The following is a 17,032-nucleotide window of genomic DNA, read 5'->3' as shown; positions in this document are numbered from 1 at the left end:
AACTCAGCACAGCCCTAGCCCTGTAAAAAACAACACTAATCTAGATTTAAAGGGGGCAATTGCTTCTCCAGCGCCAGACAGCACAACTCAAGTGTGAAGATGGCAGTAGATGGTGTGAAAGGGTGATCTGCTATGTGGAAAGCTTCTTCTGTCTCAGAGATTAAAATTCCAAGGAAAGCAAACACAACAGATGGTCCTTTCCGAGGTGGTACAAAATTCAAATAATACAATCCCCCAAAAGAACATCGAACGAAAGACACCCAGGATTCTCACCAGGTTGGAGCTATCACTTCCAGGCAATTGTTTAACACCAACTTCCAGGTTGCCATCTTCCTCACTACTAACAGGTTCTGTGCCACTCTGATCCTGTGGGACATTCAGAAAAAAAGGGAAGTCATTCTTCACTCACATCGTGGTGTGAGTACTTTCACACTGCCCCCAACTGTGCACTCAATTGCTGCGTTTATTATCATTTGGCTTCTGCAGAAGTCATTCCTGTTGTATTTCTAGCAGAAGGCCATTTGGTGTTTGGTTGCTTACTTTTATTTATTTGCTTTTTGGTAGGTATCTATCCTACTGCGTACAAATATGCCTTAGGAAAAGCTGGGCCCTCCTTTCTGTTCCAGGCAGAGTTCTGATTGCCTAAAGTCAATCTCATTCCTTTTCCCAACAATTTTGTAAGGAATGGGTACCTCAGGCATGGGTCCCGCCTCCCCCCCACCTCCCAGGCCAATGAGACAAAAAGAGAGAGGTTTGTTTGTGGAAACTTGTGGAAAAGTTCTTCCTTAATCTTAATAGAGCTGTAAGATGCCCACATATCTCTCAGAAAGAAAACAGGGAGCCCAAATTGCCACAGGCAGCCATCACATGAGGATGGAGGAACCAGCCTTAGGAAGAAGCTGAAATAGTGGGTGACAGAGTAAAGACAGAGATGGAAGGAACTGGTCCTCTAAGGGCTATGGGGTCAGGCAAACTTAGAGGCCAGCCCTATCCTTAGCCACCTTCTAGAATGATAACTAATAAATTTCCTCATTGTTTTAGCCAGTTTGAGTTAGCTATTCTGTTACCTCCAACCAAAGCTTTTTTGGTGAGGCAGTTGTTTATTTTATATAAAAGACTAAAACTCTTGAAAATGTGTTTATTTTGCTTATTTTATTTTTGCAGTGCTGGGGATTGAATTCATGGTCTCACACATGTTAGGGAAGCACTCTACCTCTGAGCTACACAACCAGCACTATCTTGTTTATTTTTCTGAATCAAATACTTAGCACTGTGCTTAGCAAGCACTGGTTAGACCAATAAATACATTGCTTATTTCCTTGATGATTTTTTTCCTGCAAAATTCTAAAAATATGTATTTAACATAAATAAAACATCAAGTAATAATAAGCCCCATTAAAATTCTAAAACACATTAGGCATATTCAATTGAATTATGACATACTAATTGTTATAGTTAATTAACTACTGCACCATCCTGGGACTACTACAAATTCCGGTGCGATAGTTTATAGAGAAAGTAGTTTGGGTTTTGGGACATTCAATCTCATTTGTAATTTAATAAATGCAAATTAAAGCAAAGATACATTATTCTTTCAGATACAGAATGGACAACATAACAGAAAAAGAACATTCAGCCTTGATAATATTGCAGGGAAATGGGAACTTTTACAGCATTGAGAGAATGTAAATTATGACAAAATTTTCATAGAAAGTATGAAATGACAATGAAATTATCTATAAGCATAGAGAACACATTTTTAAAATCACTTATAGGGAACGGGATTAAGGAATGGGGAATTTTTCATTTTTTAATCGGTGCATTATCGTTGTACATAATGGTGGGAATCGGTGTTACGTGTTTACACATGCACACAATATAACAATATAATTTGGCCAATATCATCCCCCAGTATTTCCCCTTTCCTTCTGCTTCTCCCTTCCCCTGATTTCTTTCCTCTACTCTAAGGATCTCCCAGAATGGGGAATTTTTATGTTAGTTATTTCTGTACTATTTGATTAGAGAAGAATTACCATGTATAAAAATAAATTAGCATGTGTAAAAATAAAGGAAAAAGAATAAAAAGAGGGCTTTGAGAAATACCTAAAAGAAAAGGTCATCTAAGGGGGAAAAAAAAAAAGTAGTATGGACTTTGGAATTGGTCACATTGTGGTACACATCTCAACTCTGCCACTTGGAATTATATGACTTGGGGCGAGGAGCTTTCTAAATCTGAGTATAGTCGTGGGCTGCATGACATTGTTTCAGTCAATGACAGGCCACGTATACGATGTGGTCTCATATAACAATAATGGAGCTGAAAAATTCCTGTTGCCTCCTGATGTCACAGCTGTCATGATGCAGCACAGGGCGTTAATGTCTATGACGATGCTGGTGTGGGCAAACCTGCTGCACTGCCAGCTGCAGGAAAGTATATGCACAGCATGTGATATTTGATAATGGTAGTAAACAACTGTTATTGACTTACATATTTACTGTACTACGCTTTCTATTGCTATGTCTATCATTTGTGTTAATTATACTGTAATTTCTGACATTATAAAAAAGTTTACTGTTAAACAATATGCTGTTATGCTAGCAATTTTCTTTATACATCTCATGTTTACTGTGTCTCCTGATTATGACTACATCATCTTATGATAGATTTAATTTCATGTTATTTTGCTCATCACGGCCTTAGGACTAAAAGTCTATACTAGATACATACACACACCATATAGCCCAGGTATGTAGTAAATTATGCCATCTAGGTTTAGGTTTATATTCCAAGACTTTTGCACAATGATAAAATTATCCAACAATGCATTTCTGTTGTTAAATGACACATGGCTGTACTTGTATTTAAGTACAGATAAGCCTGTAATCCCAGTGACTTGGGAGGCTGAATGAAGCAGGAGGACTGCAAGTTAGAGACCAGGCTCAGTAATTTAGCAAGACCCTAGGCAACTTAGTAAGATCCTGTTCCAAAATTTAAAAAAATGAAAAGCGCTAGGGATGTGACTCAGTGGTAAAACACCTTTAGGTTCAATTCCTAACACACACACACACAAAAGGCGCCCATAAAAATGTCAGATTAAAAATACTGACTTTGCTGGGCAGATGGCACACATCTATAATCCCAGCTACACAGGAAGCTGAGGCAGAAGGTTCTCAAGTCCAAGGGTAGCCTGGGCAACTCAGCAAGGCCTTGTCTCATAATAAAAAATTTAAAAAGGGTTGGGGATGTAGTTCATGGTAGATTGCTTGCCTAGCATGCATGAGGCCCTGGGTTGGATCTCTGATACCACACAACTCTGCCCCCACACCCCACACCAAAAAAACTCCTACCCTATCAGGTTACGGAGCTGACATGAAACATCAGTGGGCACAGCACCAGCTATAGTTAACTTCTGTTTCTGGCTTTTTATTGAGGCAGCTTCTTTATCCATGTCTCATGTAGCCTTCCTAACAACCCTATACAGAATTACACCGCTGTGATCCCCAACCATGGATCAGGACAATGATACTAAAGGACTCTAGCTAGCAAGAGATAGACCTAGGATTCAAAGCTCAAAAATACTGCCACTAAGGGCAAGGCTCTTGTCACCTGTGCTAGACCTAAATAAGCTCCCTTGTTCCTCCATCAGTATTGTTAACAACTAATCTTACAGAAGACAAGATCCAGTCTTTTAAACAGTCATTGTCAGACCAGAGATGTAGCTTAGTTGAAGAGTGCTTGCCTACTATGTGTGAAGTCCTTTTCCATTATTGGGGCACACACACACCAAAATAAAAATAAAATGATTGTCATTAGACCATGAGACTGTGGATTTTTTTAAAGCATTTTAGTATTTGTTAACTAGAAAATTTCATTAGCTACAACATTCTTCTCTCAGTAAATTTTGTGTAAATTTTCAGTAAAGCTTGCCCAAGTTAAGAAATCTTAAAAATGTTTAGATTTTCAGCATGAAAATGACAGTAGGTTAAGACAAAAAAAAAATTTTCTGAACAAATGGACTACCATTTCAAAAACTCAGGACTTAATCTATGGAAAACATTTAATGTCCAAATGTCTTAGTGTGTCTGGTTCTGTGGACTGTGTGGCCCCTGAGGAGGCTGTGGTATCCAAACACAGCACATTAGAAAGATGCAAAACAGACCCACAGGCAGCTCTTCTAGAAGCCCTGCAAAATGGCCTCTGCCTCTGGTCGGAGATGAGAGCAGATTTTCAATAGGATGGTCATCAACTGATGCTGTTCATCTAATCTCTCTTTTCTCTTCCTTGGGGAGAGGAAAGTGTTCCTTAAACTAGAGGAATCTTTACTTTTACATTTATCAGCAATGTGAGTATAGAAGATGAGATTTTCTTGAACTTCATAAAAAGAATACTAAAGTGGAAAACAAATAGCTATTTAGTTGATGTTTCACCTTGGAAGACTTAGGAACACATGGGCAAAGCAACATAAATTCCAAAAGGTCAAGGCATCCTTTAAGACGTAAATAGAAACAAAAACAACACCCACTACACCTACATCCAAAGCTACATTTTGGAACTAGAGGCTCAAATGAAGCAGTCTGCCATACCAGCCAGGTCTCAAATGCTACTTATTCCATTAAACCCATTTCTTCCCCTCAGCTAGGAAAAATTCTCTTTTCTTTAAGGTCACCTAATATCTTACCTGGTCCTCTTGTGTCACTTGTCATCATCTCTTTTACATCCTAACTAGTATATTAATTCTCATCTCTCTGATGAGAATCAAAGCCCTCTGAATCTAACAGCTGTGCCTTATCGGTTTCCTTTGTCTAGGCCATTCTGACATTCCTCCTAGGTCTGTCTCACTTCCACGTCCATGCTCTTTCCTACTTTACAGTTAAATGTTCTCTTCTGATTTCAGCTTGATGTGATTCCACTGAGGAAGTTGTGAAGTCCAAATCCAGAAGGAGAGGAGACTCAGCAAATAGGAAGGTGGAGTTGAGAGAGGACAGCATTGAAGCATTACTTTTGGGGGGCTAAAGTCGGTAAGCGTGTTTGTGCTGGAGTGACTGCACTGTGAATTCTGCTCTGTTATCAGAATGGTTCACGGGGTGAGATGCCATCAACACACCCCACTCACCAGGAGCTCAGAAAACGGCAAGCAGTCAGAGACAGGAAGAAGAAATAGGTCAGCATCATGAATCCTAAGGCACGATGGATCCCAGGGGCCTGAGGACCATCTGGCTGATGGATGGTGGCCACTGACACCCAAGATGACTCAGCTAATCCGGATGGCTGGCATCCTCCTCCTGCTTGCTGATCGTCAAAGCCACCTGTCTAAAGCTGCTGGCTCAGCCAAGCCTGCTCAAGGAGAACGACCTTCCCCAGGAAGACTACAGTCAGCAGACTGCATGGGGAATTGCCTTCCACAGGTGAACCCATGCAAGAGGCAGGGCTCGTGGTTGGACTTTTAAGGGCCTTCACCCAAAGCCAGACTGGTAGGCCACAGGGCCAGTCCCCATTGAGGCCAGTGTTGCCAAAACCTTCAGAATGTTCTACTCTCCTTCAAAAATCTCCCAAATAAAGCAATGATGGTTATTATTTTATTTTATGCTACTTTATATTCTTCATGCCTACTATTCACCAACAGTTTCCTACAACTGGGAAATGAGAACCTTAGCAGGAATGATGTTTTAGAGTCAACCCTCAATACAAGTTAAATTCATTAAAGATGGTATTATGGATTGGAAAAGCATTTCTGATTAGACAGGTGTTCAGTGTTTGTTGCTACCCTGTTCCCTCATTTAACACGACAAAACAGTATCAGTATATACAACTGTTTTTCCCTTTGATTTGAGATGTTACTAAGTATATTTTTAAAAAATGCAACCATACCTCTTGATACAATTAAAAGTTTTTTACAAAGTTCTTTACTTTAAAAATAAATCTTATTTTGGTTTAAATTTTTCATCCCCATATTTCCTAAGTCCAATTCTATTTTCAAAAACACTATAACATGATTTATTACTCTCATTGCCAGCCTAAATCCACAAATATTTCTTTCTACAAAACCATGTTTAAAAGATGTAACAAACTGAAATTCTTCCTTCTACTCCCGATCATGAGCATATTTATTAGGCTACTCAAAATTTCAAAAAGGCAGTGCACAATTAAAAATAAAATGAAACTCATGCTGACAGCATTCCCTGTGTAATCCACCTCCTCATTCTTCACGAGGCCAGCTCTATCTCACTTAGGATTCAAAACAGCACAAGTTCTGAGCAAAAGGGAAAATGAAGGTTCTTGCTTATATGAAGATATTCTAAAAGAATATCTTCTGGTCGAGGAATGGAGTATAAACACCTTACTAAACTCCAGTTCTACTTGAGCCCTTAGCATCTCTTAGGAGACCATAGCAGTGGCTTCTCAACATAGTTTCTCCCTCAGGATATCATTACCAGTCATTGTTCCACTCACCTGCCTGAAGTGGAACTTAAGGAGACCATTTCAGGGTTCAAAATGCCTCCCAGAGCTCCAAGCACCTAATCTGTGAAATTCAAACCTCTGGCATTTAAAATCAAGTCTCTCTGTTTCACTTAGATTATCTTTTTGAATTTCATCTTCTATTATTATTATACCCTTCACACCCCTCATGTTCTCCGTATTCCACGCTTTTTCTTTTGCTTCGGTGATTCTGTTTGTGGGACTCCACCTAAGCACACACATATTTCAATGTCCAATCTATCCACCATAAATAGCTGATTCCCCCATCAGGAAAGAATATTCGTCTTCTCTGAGCTGCTCCTAAAGCTTTATTTTACCTCTTAGGGCATTCTGCATTTTAGTACTGTACATGTGTGTCTTATTCTCCCTATAAGACTCTAAAGTTCTTTGAGAGTGGAGACTGTGTGATTAATTTATGTTCTACACAAAGTAGACATTTGGTAAACAGTACCAAAATGAACTGAATCAATAAGAAGTAATCATTCAATAATGAAATAAAGCATCAAGATACAGAAAAGCCTGCACAGTAAAGGTATAGAAAAGCAGCAATACTGTTCCTGTCATTCACCCATTCAACAAATATTTATGTAACCAGTACTATGTGCTAGGCATTGGTGATTCTGCGGTGATGAAGACAAGAAGCCCAGACCTATAGAAAAATACAATTTAGTGTGTTGCTTCTAGTACATATCCTTAAAATACTGCAATAATGAAGTAAATATTAGGAGCAGAGCCCTAGCTGAGAAATCCATTTGGAAACGGGTTTCACTTTTTCCATGAGGCCCATGTGACATCATACCATGGACAAGGGATAATTTTTATCTTGCTAAATAAGTCATGAGTATCACACAACCACAAAGGGTGTGAAGATTACTCAAGGGAATGGTGTGGAATAAAGCCAGTCACCATAATAGGATAACACACTTGAGCACCTCTTATATTCTAGACACCAAGGTCATTACTTTCTGCACATTATTTTTTATCAAGTTGAGTCATAGAAAATGTGAAGGATAATCTTCCAAAAGACAATCCTTCAAAGAATCAGGATGTGAATTAATAAAGAGGAAGTGGGAAGGCGACCCAAGGGGAAGAAACAAAAGGAGCAAAGACATAAGAGCTGCAGAGACCAAGGTGTGTGTGTGGAAGGGGTGGGGTGGGGAGATATAGAGATGCATGTGGAGTAGCTAGTGCTTTATTATACATTAGTAGGAAAATAAAGTTGGCAAATTGTGGAGGTAAGTATAACTTTAACCTTGAAGTAACGGTTTGCTCTTATAGGCAAGAAGGAGGTATTAAAGAGTTTTGAGCACGAGGATAAGTAAGAAAGAGATCCTGACAATCTAGAGAATGTGAGAAAATATTTGCAAACTACAACAGTTAAGGGTTAATATTCAAAATATATAAGGAAGCCAAACAACTCTATAGCAAGGAAATGAATAATATGATTACAAAACAGGCAAGGACCTGGATGGACATTTTTCACCAGTGACTATGAAAAAACTGCTTAATGTCACTAATCATCAGGGAAATGCAAATTAAAGCCACCAGGAGATATTACCTCATACCTGTTCGTACGGCTATCATCAAAAAGATGAAATATATGTGTTGGTAAGAATGAAGAGAAAAGGGAACGCATGCACATTTTTGGCAGTATTGAAATTTAGTACAATTATGATGGAAAATAGTATGGAGGATCCTCAAAGAATAAAACAGAACTATCACAAGATCCATCAACTATACCACTTGGTATACCTTCAAAGGAATTGAAATCAATATGTTGAAGACCTATCTATCCTCCCAGGTTCATTGAGCATTATTCACAATAGCCAAGAATGGAATCAAAATACGTGTCTATCAATGAATGAATGGATAAAGAAAATGTGTTGTACATATACATAATGGGATACTATTCAGCCTTATAAAGAAGGAAATCCTTTATTTATAACATGAATGAACATGTCAGTCACAGAAAGTCAAAATCAAGTGAACTCACTTATATGTGGCATATAAAAAAGTTGAATTCACAGAAGAGACAGCAGAATGGTGGTTACTAAGGGCTGGGGGTGGGCAATGAGGTGATGTTGGTCAAATGATGCAATATTTCAGTTAGACATGAGGAATAGTTCAAGAGACTAACTGTACAGCACGATAACTATAGTTATAGTAACAATGGTATGGGATATACTGTGGGCTGGGGCTGTATCTCACAGGATGAGTACTTGTGAAGCATGTGTAAGGCATGGGGTTCTACCCCTAGAACTACCAAAAAAAAGAGGAAAAAGCATTATATTGTATTCTTGAAAACAATCTCTGAGACTTTTTTCCTATAATAGATTTTAAGTGTTCTCCTTACACACACATACACAAAAGATCAGTGTGTGAGGTAATGCATGTCAAAGCTTTGATTTAGCCATCCCAGAATGCATACATATTTCAAAACATTATGTTGTACCTGGTAAATACTTATAATTTCTATATATCAATTTTAAAAATTGACTAATTTAAAAAGGAAAGAGATTCTGTTTGTATCTAAATGTTGTATCTAAATCCAGGTTCTGGAGCCTGGCAATTCTGCTAGAAGGTTGTTAAAAATATAATCACAATCAAAATAAATTCTTACTGTGTGTCAGGAAAAAAGTGTTAGGGATTTATAAACATTATCTAATTCTTCCAACAAATCCACAGAATTAATTATTTTTACCGAACCCACTTTAAATGTGAAGAAACTGATACAGAGCTTAACTGGCTAAAGCTCACTCTGCTAGTAAATGATGGGATAAAGATTAGGACTTGGACCTGACTTCTGATGGTATTAAAAATTACCAACAGTAGCACAGTAGAAATGCTAATAATCCCTTATAAATACATTTAATGTGTGGATTATCAAACACTTTTACCTATATTTAGTACTGATCCTCATAAGTCTCATTGGACACCCATCGGGGAGGCTATTACCCGGCTTCATAGAAATACAAACTTTGGAAGGTTAACTGCCCTTCCCAAGGTCATATGCCCAATAACTAAGTGGCAGAGCCAGAATGAGAACACACTGGCAATTGATAGCTTTCTTTTTCACTCTACCAGCACACAACCGCATGAAGCAATTTTGTTCTCTGCTAAACCCTTGGTGTCTAGAACACTGCCTGACTCATACTAAAAATTCAATAAACATTTGCTATATAATAGGGTAAATATGAGGTATGATTAGTACACAATAAAAGTGCTATTCAATCATGGTGAATTATTATTATTAGGTACAACTTAATAATGATATGGCAACATTTTATTGTTTGGTTATGATTAAAATGGGTGCTTTCAGTCTTATGCCAGATGTGAGTTATGCTTAAACACTTACTAGAAACAGTTGAGGGGCATGGGGCAGAGTGAGAAGGGCCACACAGGCAGAGTGGAAGGGAGGAGGCTGTGTGTGGGGGGACCAGATCACATCTATACACTTCAGACACACACCCCAGGAGGGGTGGCTTTGATATTTGGTGGCCTCTACTGGAGCCAAAACTCCGGAGGGGAACTCAAGAGTCCTCTTGAGAATGTAATTCAAATTGTAGTGGTGCAATAGAAACAGAGCATAACCTTTTAGAGAAAAGGATTTATTATACTTATATAAATGCCCAACTATGGTTAATAATTTTTGAAAATGAAATGTAAAGGATGGCACCCTACAGTAAGATTCAGCTATTTTACTTTTTTCTTGGCAGTACTGAGAACTGACCCTACTATACCCCCAGTCCTTTTAATTTTTCCACATTTTTTAATTGATGCATTATAGTTGTACATAATGGTGAGACTTGTTGTTATATATTCACACAGCACATAACACATAACAATATAATGTGGCCACTATTACTCCCCAGCACTTTTTCCCTTCTCCCCCATCTCTTACTTTTTGGTTCCTTTCCTCTACTGATCTCCCTTTGAATTTCATGAGACCCCTGCCCCTCCTACCTTTCCTTTTTCCTCTCTAGCTTCCACATATGAGAGAAAACTTATGATCCTTACCCTTAACCCCCTGAGTTTGATTAATTTTGCTTAACATAATGGTCTTTAGTTCCATCCATTTTCCTGCAAATGACATAATTTCATTTTTCTTTGTGGTTGAATAAAACTCCATTTTATATATATATATATATATATATATATATATATATATATATATATATATATATATCACATTTTCTTTATCCATTCATCTGTTGATGGACACCTAGGTTAGTTCCATAGTTTGGCTACTGTGAATTGGGCTGCTACGTACATCGGTATGCATGTATCATTGTAGTATGATGACTTTAATTCTTCAGGAAAAATAATGAGGAGTGGTATAGCTGGATCATAGGACGGTTCCATTTTTTTAAACAATTAAAAAATATTTTCTAGTTTTTGATGGTCCCTTATTTTTATTTATTTATATGTGGTGCTGAGGATCAAACTCAGTGCCTCACACATGCTAGACAAGTGCTCTGCCACTGAGCCATAACCCCAGCCCCGCCATGCCTATCTTTTGAGGAGCCTCCATGCCGATTTCCATAGTTGCTGTACTAATTTGCAATCCCACCAACATTGTAAATGTGTTCCTTTTTCTCCACATCTTCTCCAGCATTTATTATTTGGATTCTTGATGACTGCCATTCTGATTAGTATGAGATGAAATCTCAATTTGATTTGCATTTCCCTGATTGCTAATGATGTTGAAAATTGTCATGTATTTGTTGGCCATTTGTATGTCTTCTTTTGATAAGTGTCTGTTTAATTTATTTGCCCATTGATTTAATTGTGTTATTTGAGTTTTTGGTGTAAAGTTTTTTGAGTTCTTTATATATTCTAGATATTAATCCTTTGTCAGAAGAATAGTGAGTAAAGATTTTCTCCCATTCTGTAGGTTCTCTCTTCACATTCCTAATTGTTTTTCTGCTGTGCAGAAGCTTTTTAATTTGACACCATCCCATTTATTAACTCTTGATTTTTTTATTTTTGTTTTTCAGTACTGGGGGTTGAACCCAGGGGTTCTTTACCATGGAGTCACATCCCCAGCCCCCCCCCCCCTTTTTTAATTTTGAGACAGGGTCTTGCTAAGTTGCGTAGGGTCTGGATAAATTGCTGAGGCTGGCCTTGAACTTATAATCCTCATGCCTCAGCCCCCTGAGTAGCTGGAATTACAGGGGTACACCAACCCACTTGGCTTGATTCAGTTATTATAAGGTTCCTAATGCTTAAGATTGGCATTATTTATACTTTTCATATATTACCAGCATGCTTTATTTAAAGATAAAATCAGTTTTAATTTTTCAGATTACAATGATGTTATTTTGAATGAGAACAAGTTATTTTTCTGGATGATCACTGATGCTGCTAGGTTAAGGTATAAGTAAAATTTTTTATAGGTGACAGAATGATTAGAACCATTTCTGTGGTTAGTACATTTAAAAGTGAAAACAATAGCTAATGTTATACAACATAATGAAAGTTAAGTATACTTCAATATTTTGATAAATAAAATAGTTTACACTTAGTAATTCTTTTGTGTCATAAACTATACCAAAGGCTTTATATGCAGTGCTCCCTTTATTCATTATTTTACATTTTAAATTTTTTGTGGTATTGGAGATCTAACCCAGGGGTGTTCTACTACTACTTTTTATTTTGAGACAGGGTCTTGCTAAGTTGCTGAGACTAGCCTGGAACAGGTGGTCCTCCTGCCTCAGCCTCCCCTTGGGTCTTTATAACAAGTCTCTAAAAGCTTGGTGGTAACACGCCCAGGTACAGACAAGGAACTGATGCTGTACTGTGTACCTGCACGTGGACACACGGGAAGGTTTTTTACCTCATTTAGCCCCAGTCTCTTCTGTGGAATGAAAATCGTCATGTCTCCCAGTCTGCATACAAGTGAGACATGAAACTAGGTATGGGAAGCATCGACATAGCACATGCTGAACCATTCTCTTTAAGTGCTGGCCTGTGAGCAGGAAGGCCGAAGAAACCAGCTGGCTGGGAACAGCCTAAGAAGACATGCAGCTGGTATCCAAAGTCATTCCTGACAGAGAAAACCAACAGAACTAAACAGAAACCCCAGAAATGGTCCTCTTGAAACTAAACACTGACACCAACAGTATACATTTCTCTGCTCAAAAGACTAGATATCTCAGAAACTCCATAATTTAAATACAGCCAACTTCTCTTGGCTTTCTAAAAGTATAAAAGTACTCTCATTTTGCATGCAGAAAACAATATTTATAGTAAAAGACAAATTCACTTTCTACAGGATATTTTAGTGGAAACATACATGGTCAACAATTTTTCTAAAATACTTCCCGCCCTCAAAAGATTGATGTGACTTTCTGTAAATATGAGAGAAGAATTAACAAGCAGTCACTTCTATTTTCAAGATGGGTCTCCTTATGTTGCCCAGGCTGGCCCTGAATGCCTGGACCTGCCTCAGCCCCATCGCAGTAGCTGTTCCACCAAGCCTAGTTTAATATTTATTGAGCAGCAATCATGTACCAGACACAAGATCTATATAAACACATGCAGTAGTCCCTCCTTATCTGTGGTTTTGCTTTCTGTGGCTTTGGTTATCCACAGTCAATGGTGGTCTAAACACATTAGTTTTAAATTGCACACTGTTTTGAGTAGCATGATGAACTCTTGTGCTGTCATTCTGCCTTGGATGTGAGCCATCTTTTTGTGCAGCATACCTGAGCTGTGCACACTACCAGCCTGTGAATCGCACAGCAGCTATCTGAGTTATCGGAGTGAACTCACACTATCATAATGCCTGTATATAAAGTTTAGCAACATTTGTGGCTTTAGGCATCCATTGGGGGTCTCGGAATGTATTTGCAGATAAGGGGACTACTGTATATTTTAATCTTAATAACCTCATGAGGCTGAAACTATTGCAATGTTCCTTTAGAGAAGGGAAATGTGGGTGCTACCCACTGCCATGCTACCTGCCTATCTCTCCTGGGTCTTCATTGAAATAAAAAAAACTTCAGTGCTGGCAAAACTGTGGCAAAATGGCTCTTGGTGGTCAATATAGATTAAAATTTTGAATTTGTATACCCTTTACAAATTTACAGAAATGGTACATTAGAGATATATGTGCTATAAAAATAAAAGCACTTAATGCCCCTCTCTCATACACATGCACATACATTTTGGTGCTCTTTTAATGCCAAGATTTTGGAGACCATCTGAATATCTATAAGCCAGGAAAAAAACTCTGATAGAGCATATTGAAACATTTTTAAAGTGAAAATACACTTGGGCAAACAGAGTAATATATTTTTTAATGCATCGACTCTATTCAGAATGATGTGTACGACATATCAAATTTAATCTCCTAAAATAAACGTCTTAATTTCTATCTCCTTATTGAGAAAAAGCAATTTTTCTACAGACTATAGTAAATGGCACCATAATCCACCCAGAAAATGGAATCTGTGATTCTATATTTCCCCTCAGCTCTCACTTTTAACCCATCAGGTCTGACTCAAAACTCTGAAACAGCTGGATTCTGCTCACTTTTCTTTGCTTCTAATAACCTGTACCTCATCCAAGCCATATTCAGGTCTCACCTGGGCTTCTGCCTTCCAGCATATTATGTTTACCTTCCTACTGTCCATTCCTTACCTAGAAGTTGTAGGAGACTGTAATATATACCCCCATATGCCCACAGAAAATAAGAAGGGCCGTTGAGCTGAAGGCAATTAAAAAGCAGATGTAGGAGAACGCCTTGCCTTTCCTATATGGGCCTAAAAGCAGGACTTAGATTTACAAAGATAAACAGCAAAATGTCATCCCCCGCAATCACCAGGGAGAACAAAAGTTAGCCACTGAAGACAACTTTGGATCCTTACTGGTCTGGAGATGGCACCAGAGGAATCTTGCAGCAACAAGACTTACTAATTAGCCTTTATTTACTAGATATTTGCCTTCTTCTAAGTTACCAACCCTAGAGTCAAAGTCTTTTGCCATTGTCTTGTCATTTCTCTGAAAATTCACTAATTTTTTCTTGGTAACTTGGAAGGCCAAGGCAGGACATTTGAGGCCAGCCTCAGCAATTGACTGAGACCCTGTCTCAAGAAATTAAACAAACAAATAAATAAATGGGATTGGGGATGTTGCTCAGAATATATCAACTCTGGATTCAATACAAACAAAAATTACTCTTTTTTTGGTGAAGATGCTACAAAAACTGGAATTCAAAAGCATCTCTTTGACAACTACTCATTCCTGGGTTCTCATATATTATATGTGAAATAATATACTCATAAAATTCTGTTTTTGTCTTGGTAATCTGTCTTTTGTTATAGGAGTCTGTTCTAACTAGAAACCATGGGGGCCAAAGAAAAAAATTATTTTCCATCCCTCAAACGACCAGATGGATCTCTAAAAATTATGTATCAGGTCACTTCACTCTCCTGTTTAAAACCTTTCGCTGGCTTCCACAGCACACAAAATACAACACCAGCTTCTTGCTCAGACTTGAGGCCTCTCCGCCTCCTTCCTCCTTCTCCCTCAGGCTCATTCTCACTTGAGAGCTATTTCGGTCCCCTCTCCAGGGCACACTCTTCCTCCTAGCTTTTCTGTGTCTGGCTCCTTCTTTTTCAATGCTGAGTTGACTTCACAGGTATATTTTTGTCTCCCCACAATTCCCGTGGCCGACCACCACTGTTACTATGTCCTATCATAACATTCCCTACGTACTTGAGCCCAGCAAATGGTGGAGTTGCATCTTTTAAAACTAAACAGGGATTTTGAACAACATGTTCTTGGCAATGGAACGTGGACATAATTTATCAAACACGGTGGAGGAAGTTTTCACTTTGCATTAAAAAAAAAAAGTCAGATATCAACTGTTACAGATATGGAACAAGACAGAACGTTTTGAAGAAATGTTCATTTTCTTAAAGAGACTTCCTCCACGGTTGGAGAGCTCAAATAGCCTCCTGGGCAGTTGTCTGGAAGCAATTCTTCACAAAATCATTAAACTTGGCTTCCACTTTGGAAGGAAAACTACCTTTTCCTCCATTTGGTTGCATTTTTACTTTAATGTCTTCTACTGCACTACATCCTTTGGGTGTGTTGGGGAATTTTTCCTGCATTTTGGATTCTTGACCTTCATTTTAGTATCGATGGCTTCATTCTGGTTTGTTTTTTGTGCAATTTTGGCTGGAGTATCTTGTATAGATTTCTTCACTGGAGCTTTTTCTTCAGTTTCCTCATCACCAAAACCATCATCTTGTGGTCTTCACCTTCATCACTGCCCTCCTCCTCCTACTCTATGTCAGAACGTTGTACTTTCCTCTGTGGAACTGTACTACCACTTCCAGGGGCAGCTGGCTTTCCAGAGACTCAAGAGTTTTCCATTCTCCTCCTCTTCATCTTCAAACTCTGCATCTTCCTCCATAACTACTAAGTGCTGTCTAGTAACGATCAGTCCCTAAATCACATTTCACCCTTAAGACTACAGGTGGTGTAATTTCAAAGTCCCCAAGTGAAACTGTTGATTGTACAGACATTGTCACAGATGCCAGTATTTTTTAAATTGGACTGACTTCATAATTCATTGCCTCTTTTTAAAAAAATGTGCAGTTTATCCTTTGTACAACAGCTCCTAAGCAGACACTTTTCTTTTTTTTTTTTTTTGGTGGTGGTACTGGGGATGGAACCCAGGGGTGCTCTACCTCTGAGCTACAGCCCCAACCCTTTTTCTTTTTTATTTTAAGACAGGATCTCACTAACTCACTAAGTTGCCCAGCTTGGCCTCAAACGTGCTATGCTCCTGTCTGAGCCTCCCTGGTTGCTTGGATTACAAGCACATGACTTTGTGCTTGGTTCTAAACTGTTCTTAATGATAACAGGTGCTTTTTTCACCATCCACCCTAAAATACTTATCAGCCTTTAATTCACAACCAAAGAGCAGTTCAGGAGGGTTCACATCTATTTGCATTAAATCTTCCATGGGGTGGTGGCACGCACTTAGTAGGAAGAGAAGGCAGAGATAAATGACTGCTGCAGAGGAGACATGCAGGACACAATCACGCTAGCCTGGCTCCTTATCATTCCAATCTTATTTGAATTTCACCTATCCAAGAGGCCTTCTCTATGATCAATGAAAGTGGTTACTGGGCCATGTTCTCTATTTTAGTTTTCTGCCAGGCACTGACCACTATCTGGTAATTTTTTTGCCGCAGTCTGGCTGGGCACAGAATCACGAGCGAGCCACTCAAGCAGGAACAAACTTTATTTCCAAAACTCCCACAAACGCCTTCTCCCGGGACACACCACACCAACTGGAAATCCCTCCTCCCGAAATCCCTCCTACCGCACTTCCCCAACCAATGGGAACTCTCCTGGAATCCCTGCAGAGCTCCAAAGTAGCAGTAGCAGGCCCAGGCAGGGTCTAATATCCAATTGAATACACATCTTAACATAACCATTATCATCTCAATGGCTTGCTGGCATCACCCTTCAACCAAAAATGCCATGCTTCATTCCTACTCAGCTATGGCTCTCAGCATTTTTTGGTGTATTTAT

The 17,032-nt window shown here is 38.7% G+C and overlaps 1 protein-coding gene and 1 pseudogene across 7 annotated transcripts in view; both read right to left on the bottom strand.

The window, feature by feature from the left end:
* Patj (PATJ crumbs cell polarity complex component) overlaps positions 1-17,032 on the bottom strand; it is a 360,314-nt gene that overhangs the window by 96,632 nt on the left and 246,650 nt on the right. For 6 of the 7 annotated variants that reach the window (XM_046450923.2, XM_046450925.2, XM_046450926.2 and 3 more), the window contains one exon: positions 274-366. The exons of the other annotated variant lie outside the window; for it this stretch is intronic. In XM_046450923.2, the coding sequence (XP_046306879.1) occupies positions 274-366 (93 nt within the window). The remainder of the gene's footprint in view (positions 1-273; positions 367-17,032) is intronic. 7 annotated transcript variants of the gene reach the window in all.
* LOC131424423 (nucleophosmin-like) lies at positions 11,670-16,235 on the bottom strand (annotated as a pseudogene).

Source organism: Marmota monax, unplaced genomic scaffold (assembly GCF_021218885.2).
Source record: "Marmota monax isolate L192 unplaced genomic scaffold, Marmota_monax_Labrador192_F-V1.1 WCK01_AAM20220418_F8-fsc00023, whole genome shotgun sequence".
Taxonomy (NCBI): Eukaryota; Metazoa; Chordata; class Mammalia; order Rodentia; family Sciuridae; genus Marmota; species Marmota monax.
This window is presented reverse-complemented; position numbering and strand designations above follow the sequence as displayed.